The sequence below is a fragment of the Pituophis catenifer genome, unplaced genomic scaffold (genome assembly GCF_029215685.1).
Source record: "Pituophis catenifer annectens isolate HBS135680 unplaced genomic scaffold, rPitCat1.0.hap2 SCAF_4, whole genome shotgun sequence".
Lineage (NCBI taxonomy): Eukaryota > Metazoa > Chordata > Lepidosauria > Squamata > Colubridae > Pituophis > Pituophis catenifer.
In genome coordinates this window covers 30,375,144-30,399,875 of record NW_027256884.1, presented here as the reverse complement: position 1 = coordinate 30,399,875, position 24,732 = coordinate 30,375,144, and the positions used below count along the sequence as shown (strand labels likewise).

Below are 24,732 nucleotides of genomic sequence, written 5' to 3'. Positions count from 1 at the left end.
TATGATTGTGCATGATTAAAAAAAATGTCTGCAACTTCCCCATCAGAAATGTTTTATTCTACAAATGCATTGAGAGTTAAACACTTATGGCTGATAAGGTTATTTAGTAGGGCTGTAGTGCAAATTATATATCTTTGCAATTATTACTTTTGTATACTTTTGGCAGTATTTCCTGGTAGCAATACAACTTGAAGACACTCTGAGTTGTCTAATAGCAGAGATTGCAGAGTGGCATAGGAATACTTCCCCTTCCAAATATATTTGTGCAATCAAATAATAATAATTAACATCCCTTAATAATGGTTTATTTATTCAACAATATTTAAAACCTACCCAATCCTGCAGAATTCTGGGTGGGATATAATAATAAGTACAGCACAAAAATGAAAAGAATATACATTAAAAAAAAATCTCAGGTACTCAAAACCAATCTGCTTAGGCCATAAACTCTGTAGGAAGAATCATAAGATACCCCTTCCCTTTATTTTCATGCCCACAGAGAAGGCAAAGAAAAACCATCCACAGAAGCTGCTTCTCACCCAGAATGACTTCAAGTAACCCAGTTAGAAGACTGAGACAGGCCGAATTGACAGGATGATGTCAGAAAACATAAAACCACACATAATTTACATTCCCCACCTTTCCCCAAGGCTAGTCTTAACCCTGACCACCACCCAGGAAACCAAATAGGGAAAATTAGAATACAGAAATCTAATCTAATCAAATAACTCCACTAGGCATCTCAATCTCAAAGGTTCAAAAGGGTATAAAAATCACTCTATTCACCATGCCAGGCTGTCAGCCACACCAGAAACATGCTGCTGTCACTGTAGTTTCTGGCTACCAAATAAATGGAGACCTCCTTTCCTGCAGCCTGCTTCCAGTTAATTTTTTCAAGTGTCTTTCTTGGAACTGGACCAGATTTTACTTCCAACAACTCCATGTCATATATTTGAGATAAAGTAAGTTATAAAGTAAGGTATTACTAAGTTAGTTCCTAAACATTCAATTCTTTATGTAATCTAAATTATGGAAGCCCTCTGAACTGTTTTTGTGACTATTTTCTCAGTTTTGAAGCAAGCTGATGTATGTCTCATTAGGAAAAATATTGTGTGGTCAAAACATTGCAGCAATATTTGGGTAGTAGTTCTGAAAGTAAGAATCAGTCCTTGTAGAGGGAAACACTTTATCTAGGACTGTTTTTAAAAGAAATAGAGAAATTGTACCTTGGTTATTTTTCCCTGAGAGTTTGTTTCCCAGAATAGAGTGGATGTCAGGCACAAGTAACCAGGAACAGGAGTTGAGTTGAAAGCACAAAAAATTTATCACATGCTACCTATACACAAGAATCTGATCTACTAATGGTGAAGCCAAATTGGTGTTAGATAAAGGTCAATTGAATTCATGAGAGACTAGATTAGGTCTCTTGTGGGAATGCAGCAACTCCAACTGATGACACATTTAACTCAGCCCTTGGGCTTAGCCTACTCATCTCCTAGAGTGGATAGATTATAGTCTTATTACAATACTAACTTTTATGTTTTCCTGTATTTAATGTTTTTATCCCCTTTTATAGATTTTTGTTTTCTTTAGATTTTCTTTAGATTTTCTTTAGATTTTTGTTTTCATATTTTATTTATTTGTACCCCATCTTTACTTTAGCCTTACATATTTTATATTTTTTTAGCTTTTAAAATTACTAATTGTATTTTTTTAAAAATGAACAAAATAAAGATTTTGATTTGAGTTGTGAACACTGATTTCTTTGTTCACATCCTTCTAATTTGCAAGATGAGCATAAAATAAAAGTTGAACGTAATTTGTATACATTATAGTATGAAATCAAGTTGTCTACCCTTACAATTTTTATGTTTTTGAGGAATACAGATAAAAGTTATTCAAACCTTACTTGGTGATTTAAAACAACATTTCTAAGAAGAAGTTATCTTTTAAATCATAATAAATGCACTATAATACATTAATAACATGAAATATAAACCAGCAATACTGATTGTGTCTGCCATTTAAATCATATTAATATGATACTCTTTTTAATGAAAGTACTCTGTAGAATAGAAGTTTCTTAATAATAAATAACAGATAATGGTTTATAAATTAAGCTTGGTGCAAGCTCTCTTGCAGTAATTTCTTAAAAGCAAAATTTTAATTTTAATTTTACACCTTAATTTTAATTTGATGCAAACTCTATCTTAAATAAGAACAGTAAAATTGTATTGAACAGAAGTACATTGATAAGACAACCGAAGTTGTTTTTTTAACCATCATATATCCTCCTCCATGGACGCACTGGCTCTTTATTGATCAATCCTTACTTTCAAGCAGGAGTGAGGGATATCTACATATAATAAGATCGGGCATAGTTCTTGAGGAATATGCTCGTTTTAGAGCAGATTCAGGTAAATGGTGGAATTTGAGATTTTCAGTCAGAAGAAAGATCCATTTAAATTTTTCCTGGTAGAAATAAATGCTATTTTCATGCAAAACTTTTTAAATTAAATTAAAAAGGCTGGCTGAAGAGTTCCATCTTGTCCTATGATCTGGGTAGGGAAAGAGCTATGGTCTTCTGAATCTTATACTAGTGTGCTCTTTGACTTTTCTCCTCCTCCTTGCCAAAGAAAACAAGAAGTAACATGTAATGTTTTTCTAGTTGGCTTATGACTTTTGCTTTCAGTTAAAAATATCCTCTCCATGTATGAGTTCAGACCAGGGATGGGTTCTACTTACCTTTACTACCAGTTCGCAATGGGGCTGTGCGCACGCGCATTCTTCTGCACATGCACAGAAGCGTCCTGATGACGTGGGGTCGGTGGGCAGAGCCTCCCGCCAGTTTTACTACTGGTTCTATAGGACCGGTCTGAACGGGGGCAACCCACCACTGGTTCAGACTGTTTGCCTACCTTATCCCTGTTCCTCAAAAATCTGTTACTGAACATTTCAATCAGAGGTGGGATTCACTTACCTTCCCTACTGGTTCGCAAATGTAAGTGCACACGCCACCTCTGCTCATGCGCACGGCCTTCTGAGCATGCACAGTAGTTACGCATTATGTCTGGGTGGGTGGATGGAGCCTCCCACACTCGCCACTACCAGTTCATGCGATCCGGACAGAACTGGCTGAATCCCACCACTGATTTCAATATATGTCTTATATAGTATCTTAGAAAAGCAAATATTTATTTATTTAGGGTATGGCATATCATACATGGATTAGCAATGTATATTAACAGTTTATCTAGATTAGTAAAACGCAATAAAATATAAATGTTAAAAAGATCTATGTTCAAATACCAATGTCTAGGTCATCGAACCACTGAAGCGCCACCTCATTTATATTAAAAAAACCCAGATACTGGACCAGTATATGCCCTCAGTTTATGATGTACAGTTTGACGTGAGACATTATAGTAACACTTAGGGGAGGATACTATGTCCCATTTATACAGAGAGTCCCAGCAGATGCTGTGTGAGGTGCAAATCCTATTCAGGATTGTCCACCGCTGATGTGGTAGTTCAAATCCTGGGGTGATTTTTATGTCTTCCTATGTCTGGGCATTCAGCAACCCAGTTGGCTTTCCTTTGGGAATTGATGTTAAAGTTGTTGAATAGATATTGTGCAAATGCCAGTGGGGGCTTCCTGGATTTGAGTCTTCCAGATGCAACTGTGTTTCCCCGAAAAGAAGACCTGGTCTTATTTTCTTTTCACCTCTGAAAAAATGGCTAGGGCTTCTTTTTGGGAGTCTAATTACTGACTCACCTCACCGACAGCCCCACCCAGCAGGAGCCCACTGCCCACCCACTTCCTCTGCATCCGCTTGCCACCACTCGCATATGTCACCCCTGGCTTCCGTTTCATCATCAGTCCCTTCCGGAAAGTCCTCTGCAGCTGAGAAATGGGCTCCAGATTGATGCGTGCGGCATCCCCAGCTTCCTTTTTGCTTTCAGAGGCTTTCTGGAAGGCATCTGTAGCCGATAAAAGAGCTCTGGATTGATCTGTTATTGCCTGCACAGGGCTTTTCGGAATCTGATGGTGAAACAGAGGCAAGGAGTGACATGTGCAAGTGGTGGCAAGCAGACACAGAAGTGGGCCTGCAAGGCGAGACAAGTGTCGGGGTATGCAAGGCCTGGTAAGTAGGGCAGCTCCACCCCCCCATCCCCACCCATCTTAATTTTTACCTGTGCACCCCCTACACCCCAGGGTGGGCAAGGTCTTAGTTAGGGCTAATTTTGGGGGTAGGGCTTTAATTTTAGCACATGCATTCAAAAACAAGATAGGGCTTCTTTTCGGGATGGGACATATTTTTGGGCAAACACGGTAAATAAGGAAGGTTGGCATGCACTAGTAGGAGTGAGTTCTTCATAATTTTTCTGTATTATCTCACTGGTGCATCTTGCCTTTGTAAAGCTGGAGGTGTTGTATGACCCAGAACAGGAAGTCAGCAAGTTGGAGTGGTTTTAATACATCTGCTTATAATCCTCATGGTAAAGAAAAAATAAATGCTATAGCAGGGTCCCCTACCTGTGGGCCATGGACCAATCTCTGTCCGTGGCCTATTCGCGACTGAGCTGTGTGAGTGGTGGGACGGTTCAGGCATACACAGTCCCACTTGTGCTCACTGTGGGCACCAGCACTTGTGGCCCCACTTGCGCTTATGGTGGGTACTGGTGCCTGCCATTCATGCAAATGAAGCTGTGCATCCGTGCATGATCACCTGTTTCTCACACAAACCTATCTCTTCCACCCCCCCCTGCACTGGGCCACCCACCTGGAAAAGTTGGAGAATGCTGTGCTATAGCAGTGGCCCCCAATCTCTTGAACAACAGCAACTGGTTCTGTGGAAAGCAGCTTTTCCATGGACTGGGGGGGAAGCATGCTGCCTGGAACCTGTGCGTGTGCGGATGGGGCTTCACTTGCTTGCACAGCCTGGTTCCTGGTGGTTGGGGACTGCTACAGGATTTTGGGTTGTTTATTTCTGCAATATTTCTCAGGAAAAATTGCCTCTTGGAAAGTTGCAGGAAGTTTCAACTATCATGCATATGCTTCTGGATTACTTAGATGAAGAGGAGAAGTGACAGTGTAAAGATTTATATCTATCTATCTATCTATCTATCTATCTATCTATCTATCTATCTATCATCTATCTATCTCAGTGGTAGATTGCTACTGGTTTGCCACGGATCTAGTGAACCGGTAGCAGTGGTGGGAGGCTCCACCCACCCACCCGGATGTCTCTGTGCATGCGCAAAAACTCCTGCGCATGCACAGAAGTGTTGTTCACATGCGTAAGCACCCATGAGCGAATCAGTAGCAGCCAAAATTAAAACCCACTACTAATGTATATGTATATGTATATGTATATGTATATGTATATGTATATGTATATGTATATGTATATGTATATGTATATGTATGATGAAAATAAAGCAATATATTTTTCAGAGCTATAGTGACAAGTCTATAGAATGGTTTTTAAAACCCTTAAACTTAGTTGGGACAGAACTTTTAGTAACATAAATCTATGGTGTTAAATAGACCATAGACCACTGTTAGCAGCAGAAAAAAATAATTGTTACTTCATAGCTATATCCTGAAAACTATGTATGTTGGGCTGTTGCATAGACTGAATCACAAATTTCTGATGATGTAGTATTATTAATATTTAAACAAAATATCTTTTCACGGTGCTTAACTTTCTAGCTAATGTACAAAATATATTAATAAACTGGTTTAATGCATTAAAATGATTCTGCCTAAGTCCAGAAACTTGCTTTTAATTTTCAAAACAATTTAAATGCAAGTTGAAAATATGAGTAAGAATGGTGAAGGTAACCATGCAGAAGGATTTGATGAGTACTCATTATATTGTAATATGTTATTGATAACTTCCCATATATTATTCTGAAATCTATTTATTGGATTTTAATTCATTTATTGTTTTCTCTGCTTCCTTTTGCCGAATGCTGCTTGAGGCATTCTGAGAAACATTTTGTCTAATGAAAGGTTACATCTAGCACAATATAAACTTTCAACAAAGCCTGATGCCTGCTTTAAATATGAATTATTTTAGAGGGCTGAGGCTTGGTTGTTTTTTCAGCTTAACTCACACACATAAATGCACTGCACATTTCTAAAGTATATATGTTTGGGAAACATTTCCTAAATTCTGATTCCAGATGCTGAATGGATGGAAACTTGCACATTCCCCTGGCCTGCAAAACTTCCCCCCAAATTAGATATATAATAATTTATACATAAGAGAAACATGTACAAGTACAGTGTATAATGAGAATACTCTAGTGATTTATAAATCTATTAACTTTACTTTCCATACATTAATTATTGCTGGATAGTTTCAAGTTAGGAAGAAAGCTGGGCTTTTAGGAAGAGCGCAGAAAAGTGAAGGCAAACGATAAAACCTTTGAAATATAAAAGGAATTCGACTGAAACATGCACATGTGGAAAATATTTAGGCTGACAAATAGATTATTTTCTAATAATTTTATTAAGAATCATATTAAACATAATACAAAACATGATATAAAAATGTATGTATGTATGTATACACACACACAAGACAAAGCATGGGGAAAAATCCCCTCAAAAGACAGCAAGAAAAACAAACTTTTCCCTTTCCTCTTCACCCTCAGAAAGCATATTCAACATAAACAATTTATCACTGTCTCTTAAATTACAACCAGATATATCGTCATTCCACACCTCACCCCATTTTCTATAAACTCATCTCTAACTCTTCAGCAATCCTTGGTCTATAAAGATCCAGGAAAAATTAACAAAAATGCATACCAACATAAGTATATAATCCCCTTTCCATTTAGTATATATCCCCCCCATCCTTTTCTTAACAATTAGACATTATAATATCTACAGAAACAATAATATTATTAATAAAATAGGACACTATTAAACATTAACACAAACAAACAAACAAATAAAATACCCATGCTAACAAATTAATGTTTTTATTGACTCAGTGAAAAATATGGCTCTTTAGCATCATCTCAGAAGATAAGCTTTCAAGCTGACACTGCTTGAATATATTTCAGAAAGTAAGCTTCTGTTGAATAAAGTGGTTCAGATTATATTTCTATTCATGCAGCAAGGGCCAATGATGCAATATTTTTAGGACATACAATGACTGTACAGAATCATCATCAAATCAGCTGTGCTAAATATAACTTCTCTTTTTTTATATTTATTTCTGTAAAATCAGGGATCGCCAACCTTGACATTTTTAAGACTTGTGGACTTCTAGAATTCCTCAGTTGGCTGTGCCGACTGAAAAATTCTGGCAGCTGAAGTCCACAAGTCTTAAAAGTTTTCAATTTGGAGACCTCTGCTGTAGATATACTGGGATACCTATTTCCAGAATTCTCAACCCAAAATAGCAATTGCTAGCTTTACATTTTAACAGTCCTGGACGGTGCTAAATTAAGGAAAGGTACATTTTATATGAGTATTCATGTGTATTTCCTTATTGCCTTTTAAAGAGTTCACATAGCAGTTATTTACCCAAGCTTACTATAAATTGCTGTAAAACTAAAACTATTGGGACAATAAAATTCAAGCAGCATGAAAAAATAACAAGCAGCATAAAGCAATAAAAGATTAAAAGATTTTGTTTGATGCTGAAATGTTAATAGAATATAGGCAGAATAGATATAATGCAGGACAGAATTCTATAATTGGGATGCTACCACTGAGAAGACAGTTGGCATACAGTTTGGATTCCTACAAAAGGCCAGATAATGGAATTAGGAGGCTTCAAATATCTATCCTAAAGCCAAAAAGATGTTAAAGATCCAAGTCAGCTTGGATACTGTATGTAGAATTTCATGTTTCTGACTCATATCTAGGGAGTTTTACAATCTGAAACCATGTCTTTTTTCAACTACAGGCAATCATATTTAGTTAATATCTCCACTTTGTGGAGAAAAGCCTTTAGCCTTGTCATGGATGTGGGCCATCAATCCATGCTGTCTATTCATCTATTCATGATGATTCCAACTCAGAGGAAAATCTTTCTCATTCTTCATGGTTTGTTGTTGAAAACAAAACCAATTTTAGAACTGGGATATTTCCCCTTTCAAATCCTAAATCTGTTGCTAGATCCTTCAGTTGCCATGGTGAATGGGTATAAGCTATCCTTCTAGTTAGGTGAGAGGAGACACCACATGAAGTGAATGCTAATAGGTAAGAAACACAAAGCCTGGTTTTTAACATTGCAGATTTGAAAATAAAAATGACTTTATAATATACCCGTTATTAATTAAATAAGTCAGGAAAATGCCTTAGTAAAAGATGACAACAACAAAGGAAGCCATTTCTGTGATGAAAATAAAATAAAGGAAAAGATCTAAGAAACTCAGAATCTTGTGTTCTAGTTCATAGTTCTACTCTTTAATTTGAATAAATAACCACGAGATACCTAAACAGAGCAAATATCTAGAAAAACCTTCTCTATCTGGAGAAGCAAAAGATTCCAGTTAAACATCACAAAACTTTTTCCCTTGTCACTTATCTCTTTGTTTTATTTTGGAGGTATGTGTTGTCCTTTTCACTTTGCCTGCCAAAGTAATTAAATGAATAGTAATTAAACATTCTGTTCCATGTGCTTAAGTTCACACATAAAAATACACAAGTTAACAGCCACATATGGCAGAGTTAAGTCTTCTGTGATCTCAAATCCCAAGACACCTTGCAACTGTTTTTGCTTGTGCTAGGAAGAAAAGCTATGTTGTCTTTCCTTTTGCTTGCTCTGATCTTTGTGAGACCAAAGGACAGAATTTATGTCCAGCTATGCAGAGGAGGTCCCTTCATCATGTTCTGCACTGTAATTCCAACAGCATATTCTAAAGAACACTATATTGATTATGAAGAATTACAGTGGTAGTTACATCTATGTTTGCTGGAGGCATTTTAATTTAAAGACTGATCAAACAATGTTCATGGTATGCTGTCTGAGATCAATGTCTTAAAAATTATGGGAGAAAGGAGCTTCAATCACCCAAGGTTAGAAAATGCAGCCCTATAAAAACCAACTTTTGAACATTAGACAATGAATAAAATTAACTGAATTCTGAATTCTAATCTAGGCAGTCATATCTCTAATCTCAGGCTACATATGACTTAAGAGTCAGAAAAAGGCTTAGAGTCCCGAACTATACTTGCTCAAATGGAACAAAATGGGGACGACTATATAATAATTGTGCAACAGATCTTGCAATGAAATCTTGTAATACTATGAGGGAATGACCTTGGGAGATAGGAGGGAAAAATGCAGACTGGACAAGCAGCATGTAAAAGGTGTCTCAGCCCACAGAAGGGGAGGGGGATGGCATCAGAAATGTTTCAACAGGGACCCTGTTTTTGCAGAGTAAAAGGAAAGGTGGGGAGAAACACTTTTAGACTTGCAAGATTCTGTTAATGTAACGTAACAATAAAGTTAGAGCTCGTATTCCTAGTTGTGCTTCATATGTGAACTAACTTGCAGAGCTAATATCAATCTAAAACATCTCTTCCCATATATAAACTACATATATATGTACATATACTGCATATCCATGTGTATTGGAAATAATGTAGTTTCATGTTTTTGTTTTAAATTCAATCAGAATACAGCTGGAAGACACCTTGGATATCTTCTAGTCCAACCCCTTGCTCAAGCAGGAGATCCTATACCCGTGATGGCGAACCTATGGCACATGTGCCACCTGTGGCACACGGAGCCATATCTGTGGGCATGCGAGCATTGCCCTAGCTCAGTTCCAGCACGCATACGTGTGCCAGCCAGCTGATTTTTGGGCCATCCGGGCACACCAGAAGTCGGGAAATGGGCTGTTTCCGCTTCTGGGAGGTTGCGGAAGGCTGTTTTTTGCCCTCCCCAGGCTCCTAGAAAGCCTCTGGAGCCTGGGGAGGGCGAAAACCGGGCTTACCTGGACCACCGTGCCATCGTGTGCCAAAAGCAGGGGGAGCGTGGGGGGTCATGGGCGCATGCACTGGGGGGGCAGGGCGCATTGAATTATGGGTGTGGGCACGCATACGCATGACCCCCCTGCATGACCCCCGCTTTTGGCACGCGACGGCAAAAAGATTAGCCATCACTGTCCTATACCCTTTCAGACAGGTGGCTGTCTGGTCTTTTCTTAAAATCCGCAGTGATGAAGCACCTAGAACTTCTGAAATCAAACTGTTCCAGTGGTTACCTGTCTTCATTGTTAGGAAGTTTCTCCTTAATTCCAGGTTGCTTTTCTCCTTGATTAGTTTCCATCCATTGTTTCTTGTCCCTCAAATACTGGAATACTGCTATCATGTCACCCCTAGTCCTTTTTTGCTCTATATAAATGTATAAAAATGATATCATAAATCTGTCTACATCCTCACCACAGAGTACTAGTGAACAGAACATCACCTTGTAATCTAAAATCCAAACTGAAATGTCTAGGAAGCAAGTGTGATACAAGTTTAATTGCTTTTCTCAGATACAAAAACCATTAGTCAATTTTACAGTAAAAATTCAAGAATAGAAGGTACAAGGTACAAATTATTTAAGGGCTCTATTTGATCCTAAAATAAGAACTCTGGTAATCCCCCCCCCCCCGTAACATTCCTTATGGTAATTCATTACAGAAAGCCTGACTTATAATGCATATTTTCTAATAGAGACAGCTATAGAAATAAAATAGCATTGAATAGTGAAGGGATTATGAAAAAAAGAGAATATTGGCTTCGTGCTCCTATATATATTCAGTGTGGCTTTGGGGTGAGATATCATCAATATGCTGATGATACTCAGTTATACATCTCCACCCCAGACCACCCCAGAAATGCCCTTTCTGTGATGTCCTGTTGCCTGGAGGCGGTGCAGGCCTGGATGGGTAGGAACAGACTCAAACTCAACCTCTCCAAGACTGAGTGGCTGTGGATATCAGCATCTCGGGTTTCAGAGGTCCCATCACTTCTGATGGGTGAGGAAAACCTTGCCCCGTTGTTAAGGTTCGCAACTTGGGTGTCCTCCTGGATGCTCGATTGTCCCTAGAAGACCACCTGACAGCCGTGACCAGGGGGGCCTTCACACAGGTTCTCCTGGTGCGCCAGTTGCACCTTTTTCTAGACTGAGATGACTTTTGCACTGTCATTCATGCCCTGGTTACTTCCCGCTTGGATTACTGCAATTTCCTCTACATGGGGCTACCCTTGAGGTGCACCCGGAGGCTCCAGCTGATCCAAAACGCGGCCGCACGGGTTGTAACAGGAGCCCCTCGTTACTCCCATATAACACCTCTCCTACGCGAACTACACTGGTTACCAATGGTCCTCCGGATCTGCTTCAAGGTGCTAGTCCTCACCTATAAGACCCTTCATGACTTAGATCCGGTATATTTGCAGGACCTTCTCCTGCCTGCCTCCCACTGTCTTTTTTTTATTGAAAAAGTTTTTCAAATACAGATTTCCCCCCCCTTTCCCCCCCCTCCTCCCTAACCCTCCCTCCCCCTCCCCTCCCCCTGTGGCTTCTCCAGAATAAAACCCAAATTAATAACAGATTATATAATACTTTACCATCCTTTTTGCTCCACCCCCCATATACTGACCCTTTCTTTCTAACAATATTATTATATCCCCCTTATACTATACATTCCAAAGCAACATTCAGCTGTAAAATTATATAACAAATCCTAATTTGGCAATTTGCCTCCCACTGTCCTGTTCGCTCACATAGGGTTGCTCTCCTCAGGGTACCATCAGTGAGCCAATGCCGTCTGTCGACGTCTAGGGGGAGGGCGTTCTCTGTGTCATTCCCACACTCTGGAATGAGTTACCTACCGAGCTCTGTATGGCTCTTGATCTCCGCTCCTTCCGTCGTGACCTGAAGACTTGGCTGTTCAAACAAATGGGCTGACTATGATTCTGGGTTTTAATATTTTATTATTTATTACTTATTTGGTTTTAAGGGGATTTTATTAAAGGTGGCATATAAATACATGAAATAAATAAATAATAAAAAGTTGAAAATATTTCTGTAATATTTCATGATACAGTTATATGTTCAATAATTCTGCAGAAATGCTTCTATAGAAAACCACTGTATCAAATGAGATATGGATCTATCCATCATGCAATGCTTCTGTTATTCAGTAGAAATGATTAAGTTGGTTGTGTGGTCCACATAGTACATTCAAATTCCTTGGGAGGATATGCAAACTAGATAGGACTCCATTCATGGCATTGCTGATGCTCTTTAGACTTCAAGTTGTTTGCTTTGTTATGATTAGTATAAGCAATTAAAAGTACTACAAAACAGCCAAAATATTTGGCTGCTATTTGTTGGTACATTTCATACTCATCTTTGAAAGAACTTTACTGATTGAAAATTAAGAGATAACAGAATAGGCACAGGAGATATAGAAACAACTGACTGCATCATGATAATACTACCGAATGGGCATTTAGCAGTTATTTGCTCTTCTTGATCTTTATATCTCACCTAAAAATAACTGTGGAAGATGAAATTCTGCCTTCTAGTATTCTGATACAATTTAGTATTACAGAATTTAACTGGGGGTACAACTGTAAATAAATACAGCAAAAAAATCTCTGGCATTCCATCTCACAATGAAGATGCACTTGCATCATAGTCCCTGCCATCTGATCTTTGTTTAGAGGGTTCATTAAATAGTACCCTGGGTCAAATAAATAGAATTGACCATTCAATAATTGATTATAATGTTGAGATTCATCCAAGTACATTAAAAGTCTGAGAAAACAAGATGAGCAGAATGTCAGAAAATGAAAAATGGCTAGAGATTATTTCCAGATAAGTATGAATAGGATTTCAGTCATGTTGATCTGAATAAACTGATAAACTGCTCTGCATTGTCCAACTTTGATGTATGTGTATTTGTGCATATATATTTTCATTTCAAATTTTACCAGCATGAGTATATAATCATTCAGAGCATTTGTCTTTGGGAAAGAGGATCTTTGAATTGGAAGTGACCTTCAGAATCTGCAACTCTGTAAATTCATGTTAATATTTGGTAATTAGGATTTATTATTGAGATGGTTACATCATTACACCCTCTACAGCAGGGGCTGCCAGCCTCCAGTCTGTGGACCAGCACCGGTCCATTGCGTGCCAGAAACCAGGCCACGTAGAGATCTAGGAACTTGAAATGGTGCCTATTCCCAAGAAAGAAGCACAAATCTATCAAAATGAGACAATGCTGCACTGAAGCACTGTATCTACTGTTGTATTTGTTTTCGCACTAATGAAAAATCTTTTCAAATCTGATATATTGTGCACTATGAACAACAAAATGCCACCCAAATAATTGCTCCCTGCTGAAAACACTGCATGGCTGAATTACATTACAATGAAGTACTGTAGATCATGGATACCAGTTTAAAATATCTGCTGAACTGGCTTACTGTGGAGAAAGTATTGAAGGAATTCCTATCTTATCAATCCTGGTAGACTATGGAGTTATAAATACATTTAATATAAAGTTTTCTATGCTTTAATAATAGGAAATTTTAGGCTAAAAAAGGAAGAAACGCATTCCTGGAAATGCATTCCGCCAAACTTTAAGAGATAATGTTATACTTGCTTCCCTAACAATAATGTAGCTTTGAATGTATACTTAGAAATTAGTCCAAGTAACAGACGTTTGTTCATGTTGTATAAGCTTAAGATTGTGCCCTAGTAATTCCTCTAACCATTATTTCCAAGTTAATAAAGTTTGGGTTGAATTTAAACCATAAGCATGAACCAGAGATTAAGAGTATTTCTGGATTATAAATTCTATCATAAATTATCATTAGCTTTGGCTGGAATTGATGGTACTTTGATTCCAATACATGAACAAGTAGCCTTACATTAATATACAAAGATTGAACAAGTGACATTATACAGCAACACTGTCTCCATATTTAGTTAATTTAATGGAATACTGCTAAGCTATCAGAGTTGTTACATTCACCCAATGCTTTCTCACACTTGCTGTCTAAAATACAATATTTCTCCTCACTTTAAAATTTAAATCATAATGCACGGGTAAGGGACCTTTCTTTACACATTGTTTGTCAGGATAGAGCTAAATGTTAGGAAAATTAAAATTACTATCATACATTTGTTAGCCTTCAAGATGCAAGCCTCTTGTTTTTGTTGCAACTAATACTGTGTACCAAAGGATTCTGCAAAGAAAGGCCAGTCAATCTGAAGGTTTTAAGAGAAAGAAACTCACAGCTTTTTAGTGATAGTATTATTGTATTAATGGAATCAATTATAATCTACAATCAATATCAGTTGTATGCAAAACCTCCAAATTCATATCTTGTTCTAAGCTTCTCTCAAGCAACTCTTTTAGTGTTATAAAATAGAATCCTGGACTAGCTAGGCCTCTTGATAACTGCTTATATCTATCCCTGTAGAAATAGGCGTATGTTTGTGTGCATTTTATTTATCACATCATCAAAAGTTTTCAAAAAATGAGTATTTGTTTCCAGCAAAAAACAACAGCCAAAAAGAAAGGTAGTTATGTAATACTAACGAATTTCCAAATGAATAAATATATGGGAAATGCGATTTCTGATATACAGAAATTTTACAGGACTTTGGAAGGTCAATATTAATACTATGAACTGTGCATAGAAAACAGCAGATCAATGTAGTTTGAACACATGGGAGATATCCTGTTACAAGGCAAAAATGTAGCAGCTACATCAAACTGAACCAGAGGAAAGCATTCTAGTTCTTATGAGGAGCAAAATAATTGCCATGCATATTCTCAAGTGTCAGACCTTTGCTTTTCATGTAACTGCAATTTTATTTTGAAAAGGGCATCCATCTGCATTTTGAACAAGGGTTTCTGCAGCTGTCAACGTGTTTGCATTGTGCTGATGAGTCCTGTAATTCACTGGAATATCTTGTGCAAGTCACTGTTGATTCATTAAGAACCAAAGAATCCGAAGGAAGTAAGGTTTGCAGACTATTTTAACAATTATAAATAATGAACAGGGGGAGCCAAAGCATCTGAGTGAAGGCTGAATGGACTCACAGCAGTCACAAAATGCGGTTTGTGGAAAGGTTGAAAAGGAAATACAATTGAAGAGAGAAAATGAAAATTGAGTATCTTGAACAATGACTTAGATGACAATTTAGAACCTTGAGTGGCTGGATCACTTCACACTGCAATGTTTTGTTAAAGGCTTAGGGACGGTTTAAGATGGACATGGAATTGTGACTGATTTTTGTGGGAGGAAAATGGGAAACTGAAAAGGGACAGTAATGAAATCGAAAGTTTCAAAATGTCAATAGTACACTGTCTTATGTAATACAAATAAGAGCATATTAGGGGAGCTAAGAAGTTTCTTTACTGGGAGGGGGTTAAAGTATTTACCATATGGTGAATGTTATTAACACAAAAGAGTTAACAGAATAGAATTGACAATAATTTTTGCACATAACACTGCTGGATTCTGTATTGATGTGCTTCAGTTCCCCATGATGTGAATCAAAATCTCTCTCTAGCCTTGCACCGTATCACTAATTACTCTTTAGACTCCCAGGCTAACGCTAGGGGGCGCTGGGTACTAGAATTGCACCTATTCCAATGTAGCAGAATCTGCTTGTGTGCTGCAGTTGAGAATCAGATAAAGCCTTTGCAAACCATATTTGCTGAGGCTGAGGAGAAGAGCATTGGGTCTTTGCAAATATTTACAGGAGATGAAATGCTTTATCAACACAGAGTTTGCCTAGTGTAATTTCTGGACCAGAAAAAGAGAAAAAAATGTACATATTACAAGAGTTAAATCATTTGTTTTGTTTTTTTAAACTAAATGTCACTTGAACAATCAGAGTTTATTTCCAAAATATAGAAAACACATCACCATTTATTTTGTAATAAATATTTAGAAAAATAATTACCATGTGCCTAGCTGCTATTAATTAAAGATCATTGTCATATATCAGATATAGGCTATTGACTAATGATCATCTATTTTCTTTCTAGTAAAACATATTCCAATTGAGAGTTTGTAAGCTCTATCCTATGCAGTATTTTCACATTATTTTTTCATTTTTTCATCTGCAAATCAAAGCAATAAAAATCGATATTCCAGAGTGTCAAATGACAGCTTGAGAACTGCTGAACTGTATCACAGGAGTTATACAACTACTAGCATTTTGAAAATGGTCAATAAAAATTTCCCACAAGAATGGGTTTAGTACAGAATCTGTAAAGTGGTCTTAAATTACAGGGAGGCAGATTCTGGTTGAATGTTAGAAAATCATCCTGAAGGCAAGAACAGTTATAGAAATTAATTATCCAAAGAGGCAGTGGTCTCTTTCTCTCTCCTTCATTGGATGGCTTCAGGCAGAGGCTGGATGCTTGTCTGGGAAGCTTTAATTTGGATTTCTACAGTCAAGATTCCTTTTTTGAACTGCTTGTTTGAATGATAGACTAGATTGAAAGAGCTGCTTTGGATCTCATAGAAGCAATAATAGACCACCTGTTAACCTATTAAAGCAACCTTATCTTCTTCCAGGATTGTATAGATTCTGCAAGGTAGTTTCCACTGCAGACTTATTTTTTTAAAAACAGTACTCAGTAGTCTTATTTATCCACTTCTGAAATGCAATTATGCAAATTTAAGTAGTGCAGCTCCCTAGATTTGTTGGATGTGGACAGAGTATACATCCAGTATATAAAAATATCTGAATAGTGCAGTTAAGTTGTGTTAATAGTTAAGTTGTGAGGGCCTGCACCAGTATTTCTTTCTGCTCCCCCCACCAATCTAATTTATCTTCCTATCTGTTTACATATTCTTTGGCAAATATGGGACCCCTGCCCCTAAATAGAATTAAAAATAGCTCTTGGAGATTATTTTAATAAAATAAGTGGCCTACAGGAAAGAGATGAGTCACCTCCTATACTTGTTAACTGCATTTTAATTAAAAATAACTCATAGCGGAAATGAACACCAAATACAGGTCTCCTATGTCATACTTCAATAGTTTAACAGTAACAGAGTTGGAAGGGCCAACTTGGAAAACACAGTTTTGGCATAATATGCTTGTTATTTAACTGACAATACTTCCAAATAGTACTTCCAGCCATTCTATCACCTAAGTCTTGTATTTTTAGGATTGAAATTAAGTACGTCTTGAGTGGCCCATTCTCACAAGATGCTACAAGCACGTCTGTTCTGTAAGTCTCCAATGCTCATCAAAAACCAGAAGCCAATCAGAATGTAATTTCTGGCCAAGTGATTAGCTGTTTTAGTCAATCAGGAACCAGCTGTTAATGTCTTGCTTTTCTTCTCATCTTCTGCAATAAGACAAATATTTCCCCTTCACTCTGGAAAGGAATAAAAGGAAATAAAATAAAAGTGCTTCACCTGCTCACCATAAGTACATACTACTGGTATGACAAGACTATACCCAACCTGTCTCTCTACTGCCAGAAGTCTGAAACTGGGGCTGGTTGCTGTATTTCCTCCAGGTTCACATGTACACACTTTGTAAATTTTCATAATAAAACATAGGTGCTCTTACAGTGCTGTGATCTGTTGCAGATAGAAATCCCAAAATCCATCCTACAATTGCAACAAAGAAATGATACTAAACATAGTGGAAAAGACAGAGGGGAAATAGTAATTTGTTTCCAAAAGGCTTATTATCCATGCCACCTGAATACACATGAACCCACCTGAAAATGCTACTATAGGCAACTATTAATGTAACTGCACTCTGAAATGTATACACAATTTAAATCTGTAAGAATTCTCTGAAATGGACAAATAAATCAAAATTAAAATTTGATAGGGCCTCACTTTGCTGTTTCTTGAAAACTGTTGTTTCCTGTTTTCTGTTATTCTGATACCTATATCAATCTCACTATAAACATGCATGACATCCTTAACCATTCCTGTATGGAAATGCAGTTAATGCATATAATTTAACATATCTTGCAAGTTTTATTAATCTTAATACTGAAGTAGCAAAATTCAAACATATCATGTAACTGATATGAGCTATCCTGTAATTTCTCTTGTAACATTAACTGAATATCTCCACAGCTTCATTTTTTTCTTCCATTCAATTGTGTCTGATTCTCTGAGATTGTTTGAACAACACAACTTCTATAACATGGAATTTTATTTATGTATTATGCTTCTCATTTACTAGGCAATACCTTAATGACACGGCATAAAAGAGACACACTGCGACTGAAATTAGATCGGGTCAAGATATCTGTCTAGCTTCCGTGGAAAACAAAATACTCAGTAACATATGGTAACTTAGCATATGAAATGGTTCAGATTTGAGGCCATCATTCTTTGAAAGAAAAGATCACATGTCTTTCATTTTAATGTTTAAAGGACTAAAGAAATGCATTTAAAAGTTGATTATTATCTGTATTACATCAAGATATCTAAATATTTTAACCAATGGTTTCTATATTATTAAAAACCACACTGTGCCTATCTCCGAATCAGTAAGATACCTAAGGATTAAGTAATCTAAAACTTCATTTCCACATGAAAGTCTAACTTCTAATTGGTATTATAACACTGGCATAACTGATGCTGCAATTTTATGGACTCCTTTTCAGAAGCACATCCTATCACACTTGCTGGCATTTGCTTTGTGTACATGGGCATCAGATTGGGATGTGGCCTACTGCCAGACTATTTTGCTGCAAATCCTTTTGGTGGTGCTGTAGCTGTTCTTGAACACCGGCCATCAAAATAGAAGGAAGATGGAGAGTTGCTGCACTAATAGCAGAAGCATAGTGACTATTAGTATGAATAGTCGTAGAGGTATCTGGATAGGGGTGGGTTAGGCATTAAGTGCTGCCTGATCTTCCCCTTAAATTCACCTGCAGTTTTTTCTTCCTTCAAGAAGAGACCAAGAACATATTTTAAAGGCTAAAACCAGACTACCCCCACCCTCTGATTAGCTACTTTAATAAGGAGTGCAGCAGGACAAAACAGACTGGCTTGTAACCTCCAACCTCCCTCAAACACCAACACTTCTCTCTATAGCAGACACAATAAGCTTCAGAATTGTAAGGAATGTCCTTACGATCAAGTTCAGTTAGGAAGGCAATTGTATTACTCCAAAGCGTTACCGCACAGGTAGATATAATGCATAACGTAACACAGTCATTGTTATTAAATACAGTTAACGCAAAAGATATTTTTCACCCGCCTGTGAAAAAGAACTTTCTTCAATCAAATTCTGAACTAAGAGAATAGCACGAAGAGGCTGATTTTCGGCAAAACGAGCTTTTGCGCTTTCTGCTCCTCTCTCCGCAAAAGGACTCCGGTCAGACTTCAGGTCTAGCTTTCCTTTAAAAAAAAAAAAGAAGGAGAAGAGAGAGCCGCAAAAGCCAGAAGAGAAAGTTCTATGCAACTGCGTGCCTTCCGCACTACGAAGTGGCTCGGGAAGAACTGGCGGCTGCCTGTATATGAAAGAGCCGCTAGACGCGCCATAGGTTGGAGCTTTGGGGAGAGTGGCGGGGAAAGGGGCACGCAGGTCCAAATGGAAAGTGGGTCTTCTTCAGCAACCGATGCAAGAGACACGCCGGAGGCACTCACCCCCTGAGGATCCCCGGTGCATCCATCTTCCTTGAAGGGCGAGGGAGGAGAGTTGGGAGATTTCCCCCTCGAGCCAGAACGTCAGCGGTGGGGATCCTAAAAGCGGCGAGAACGAGCCACAGAGTGGCAGGCAATTCCCCAAATCTCTCCCCTTCCCTCGTCTCTCTCTTCTCCTCCTCCGGTCCCCCCCTCCCCTCCCCAGTCGAAAGAAAGCAGAGCACGCCGCGCCGCCGCCGCCGCTGCCAATGCGCCAGGCTGGCGGCGCAGGAGGAGATGACGCAAAGGGCCGTGCGCTCCCCACCAAAAAAGTGCTTCTCCCGGACGAAGATGGCGGCAACTTAGCGCAGGGCCCCAAGATGAGGGTGGCCCCCGGGCGGCAGGAGGCAACTAAATCCGTGCCGCGAGCCGGGAGGGATCGTGCCCGGCGGGAGCTTCAGCGAGAGCCACAGCAACCGCAGCGCAGTGGCACCAACGCTCCTAGCAGCCGCTGCAGCGGCGGCGGCAGCAGCAACAGCAGCGAGAGCAGAGCCAGCCGCAGCGAGAGCCACAGCAGCAGAAGCCGCCACCTCCAAAGCGGCAGGAACTGCAGCAGCCTCAGCCCCGGCGCTCCGGCATCTCCCCAGCAGCCCCGGCAACCTGTCGAGCCGCAGCCAGCCCAGCGCCGGGAGCTCGTCTGGGGCTAGCGGGGGCGCAGTCCGCGGGCTTCCCCGGGTGGCTCTCCAGGGCGCCGGGGTGGGGGGTGGGGGCGGTGGAGCGCGGCATGAGGCGACGGGCGGGCAGCGGGGGACTGGCGGTGTTGGCGCCAAAATGGGGGCCTGTGCTCTGACCATGCCCGGGTGACGGGAAAGGCGAGGGAGGCAGGGGACGGCTACCGGCCCGGCCCAGCCCAGCGCGCAGGAGCACCAGCACCATCGCCACCATTCGCACCAACAACGCCGCCGCGGCCACCCCCACCCCCGTCGTCACCCTTCGCTGAGGGGGGAGCCTGGCGCCCCGCCGCCCAGTGTCCATGCCCGTGGGGCCGTCGAGCCCGGCTGCGGAGCCCCCGTCGCCGTGGAGCCGGCCGGGGCTGCGCGCTCCCGAAATATGAGCAGCCGCCCCACGGGAGGATCCGGCTCGGGCGTGTGCTTCGGCCCGCGGGACACCGACAAGCCCTTCGCCGACTCGGAGCGGGCACAGAAATGGCGCCTGTCGTTGGCCTCCCTGCTCTTCTTCACCGTCCTGCTCTCCGACCACCTGTGGCTCTGCGTTGAGGCCAGGCAAGTGGCCGCCGGGCACCATCGGGACCGGGAGCGCCGCGCGGAGCCGGGCATGGAGCACGACGTAGGGGGGACGGCCCCCAGCAGCAGCCCCGCGGCACCGGCCGCTGACCAGTGCTTCAGCTTGCTGGGCGACGCCGAGGCTGCCTGTCGCCGTTTGCAGCCGGGGGGCTCGGCCCAGGCGGAGCTCTACCTTCCCTTTTGTAATTCCTATACGCTGCGCGAGCTCTTCGCCGGGCTTTCTCGGCCGGACATGCTGAACTGCACTGTGGACCGCGAAGGCGGCGGCGACGACGACGACGACGACGGGGGCGCTGGGGAAGGGGATCGGCGCAGCAGGGAGGAGGAGGAGGAGGATTGGCTTCGCTCCTGCCGCCGCTGCGTCCTGGTTTACCAGAGGTACGATCGGCAAGCTCAGGACCGCTACCGGGAGTTCGAGCTCGTGCTCCAGAAATACCTGCAGGCGGAGGAGTACTCGGTGAAATCCGGTCCGGAGGATTGCAAGGTAGGAGCCTCGCTTGCTTTCCGGCGGCGGCTGTGTTTGTTTTACCCTTGGGGTCTGTGGCTACCGTGCTGGCCTGCGATCTTCGAGGAAGCGCGTGGTCGAGGCGGCGTGGAGGGTGGGGGGGGGGGCATCCTCGGTCTCTTGGGAGGGCAGAGGTACCTTCCTTCCGAGAACCGCGAGGCACTGTTGGTTCCCCTGGCCCGTTTCTCCTGGGGCTGGAATGCGGCTTGGCAGGGAAAAAGCGGCGGCGTGCCAGCCAGCGAGCAGGATCCAAGGTGAAGAACATGCACGGGCTGAAGCTGGGGGAAGGGGAGAGTTAGGTTGAAGCATAGTTGGGAAGGGGTTTCCCTACGTCGTCCTTACTTGATTTGCGATGTCGGTTGTTTCCCGGAGTTGGCAAGGAAGAGGCGTCATTCAGAGGTCAGCGGGCCAGAGTGGTTGCTTTGCAGAGGAAGTTAATTTTGAAGTTGCTGTGTTTGTGGGGTTGAATAGATGACGGGCACTGGGTATATGTCCTTTTGGGTTTTGTGTGCGTGTATTAAGCGCAGTTCAAAAAACACCTGTGCTACCAAAGATAACGTGCTTGGTGTTACTCTTTTCTATACCTCCGGATTGTCGAGAATAAACGGCAGAGAGATAATAGCTGCCTGGCTGGTCAAGTACTTACAGCGTCTCTCTGAAGGACAATCTTGTCCAAATTCGTTGTGAAAGCTTTGCTTGCGGGGCTTTAAAGTGCTTCCTGGAACCTTTGGGAATCAAAGCTCGGTGATTATCTGAGGAGCACTAGAGAGGATGGTAATTGAGTCATAGAGGAAAGGAAGTAGTCCCAGGTGGACTTTCTTTTTCTTGGCATGTGTGTGTGCTTCAAATCTTCTCTATCAAATCTCTGGAGTTAGGCTTAGCTCCAGTTTTATTAATTGCTAATACATCCTGCAGTGATTCTGGGTAGAAAACACTGATGGTAGTAGAATTGTGGTGTCTGCTTTGTTGCTATGTATACTTGATTATTTTCTCATCCTACTCAAGCCTACACTTTTTGCAAGTGTAGCAAAAATTTTTTGTTGTCTTGTGACTGTTGTAGTGAATCTCTTTACAGTTGTGGTCCCAGGTGAATTCATATGGAAACAATTTTCTCTAAAGCTAATGATATGGTTTTATTTTAAACCAATAAAACTGATTATGTGATCACTTTCTATAAGAATTGTGTTGTGTTTTAAAATACAAGGCCAGCAATATTCTTTTGAAAGAGAAAAATCTGGATGGTGGACACCTTAAGAAACCTAAAGCATTTTGTTTTAGGTTTTGTAAAAAACAAAAAATGTAAAATAACCAAAAACGCTTTTAGATGGAACCAGTTTACTTTCCCCCTGAAGTACTTTAGGAAATATTTATTGGTCAAGAAGAGTTTTCTGTTTTGTTTTATTTTTAAAGCAACTTACTTTGAAAGTTTGCATTGAGAATGGTATCTTCATAAATAAACTTGTGATATCCAGACTTTGGGGATATAATAATCAGTTCATCTTTACACATGACTTGGAAGCTTGTTCTTGTGATCAACATAAGCGCTGCTTCTTATTTGAGGAAAAGGAGGTGCATGTTATTCTGAACTGTAAACTGAATCGGATACATACAGTCCAGTCCAGTCCTGTGTGATGGAACACAGGCCCACAGCGCTGCGGAGGCTCGATGCTGTCCATGGTGCTGAAAGAGCTTAGTGATATCCTTGCTGCTTGGTGTTACAGTACTGTTTGTGAAATCAAAGGTATTTTCCAAGTGTCTTAAGTCACTCAACGTTACCTTTTTGATCATTATGATAAAATGGGTTATAACTGAGTTTTCCTTAGCACATTGGAAGGTAGAAGCCTCAGTATCTCAACTGTCAAATATATAACTATATTTTGATGTTTGGGCTGTTTGTACTAAGACTCTTTAACCCTTTAATTCTTTAATTAAAACTTTAGATAGAAATTTTAATGTATCTGCAGAGGTAAAATCTCTGAGGTGCAAATATTTGACCTGACAGCTAAAGATAAGTTTTGTTTTGGTTCTGAATGTTTAAGATATAGAATTGCGAATTGAAAAGCATCTTTGTAACAATTACAGATACTGTTTATTTTATATCTTATCTAGTTCTTGTTTTATGTGCTGCTAGTCACCTTTTACTGTGCTTTAAAATAGATATGTTCTAAACAGCCTCAGAAAAGCTATTGAGACAACTGTTCCATAACAGACATTAAAGCATTTATTGCAGTTTATAATTTACATTCAGTAACTGAAGCAATGATACTTAATATACACATGATCTCCTATAGCGTTTGTTTTTCCTGTCTTTACCCCTTTCTTGTACAAGTAGCCTCAAAGAACAAATGGCTTGGACAGCCAGTGTTCTCTCTTCTCATACTCCTAGAATTGTATTATTTATTGTAATTGTCAAAAGCTACTAGTTTGGCACTATTCTGATATTTTATTATTATACTGTAGCACAAAAATAGATTTTTTAAAGAAATGTATTAAAACTGTAATAAAAACCATTTTTTCTTTTGGTAACTATCCCATGTATACCTTTAAGCGCATCATACTAAAGTAATATTTGCAGTTAGTTATCACAGTCAGAACACTGTGGACTTTAACCATGTCCACTGCAGCCTTAGTCATCCACAAATAAGATTTCTTTAGTTTTATGAATTATTATTAACTATAGGCAATTCAAAGCTTCTTGGCGTTAGCTGATATGTTAAGCTTGAACTGATGGTGTTACATGAAAATAATAATAAAAAACAATATAAAGTTTTACATTTCAACTGAATACAAAATTATTCCGTAGGAATCATATCAGTATATTTACAGTTCTTTATCCAACTGCATTTGTCATTTTTATGAATCTGGTTGATCTCACAGTAACTTGCATGCTGATTTAAAGGCATGTTTGTTGATGCTATTTTTGGCTACTTTTGGACATTTGTAATTGAAGTTGGACAATTTAATCTCATGCCCTCATGTATTTAGTAAAGTTGAAGCAGGATAACAATTACTCCACCAATACAATGATAGTGAAATGTAATTTAATAGAATGCCAATGGCTCTGATTTCAGTAGCAAGATGTCATTAGCACTGCTGAGGAAATATATTGCAATTTATCTTAGTATATTTTTCCATGTTGTGTATAAACAAATGACTTTTTTTTTCTTATTTAACAAAATATAGCTATGTCTTCAGAAAGTTGTATATACATACAAAGTAAGAAATATGAGCTAGAAAAATAGTGTTAATTTTATTGAGCGCTTTGCTCCAATTGCTACATTTAAACCTGTAGTGAGGATAACATTGTA

General features: G+C 39.9%; 1 protein-coding gene across 1 annotated transcript in view; it reads left to right on the top strand.

The window, feature by feature from the left end:
* Positions 1 to 20,725: 20,725 nt before the first annotated feature.
* The window catches only part of NALF1 (NALCN channel auxiliary factor 1), a 434,878-nt gene continuing 430,871 nt past the window's right edge, over positions 20,726 to 24,732 (top strand). The window contains exon 1 of the mRNA XM_070943130.1: positions 20,726 to 21,403. Coding sequence (XP_070799231.1) covers positions 20,726 to 21,403 — 678 coding nt within the window. The remainder of the gene's footprint in view (positions 21,404 to 24,732) is intronic.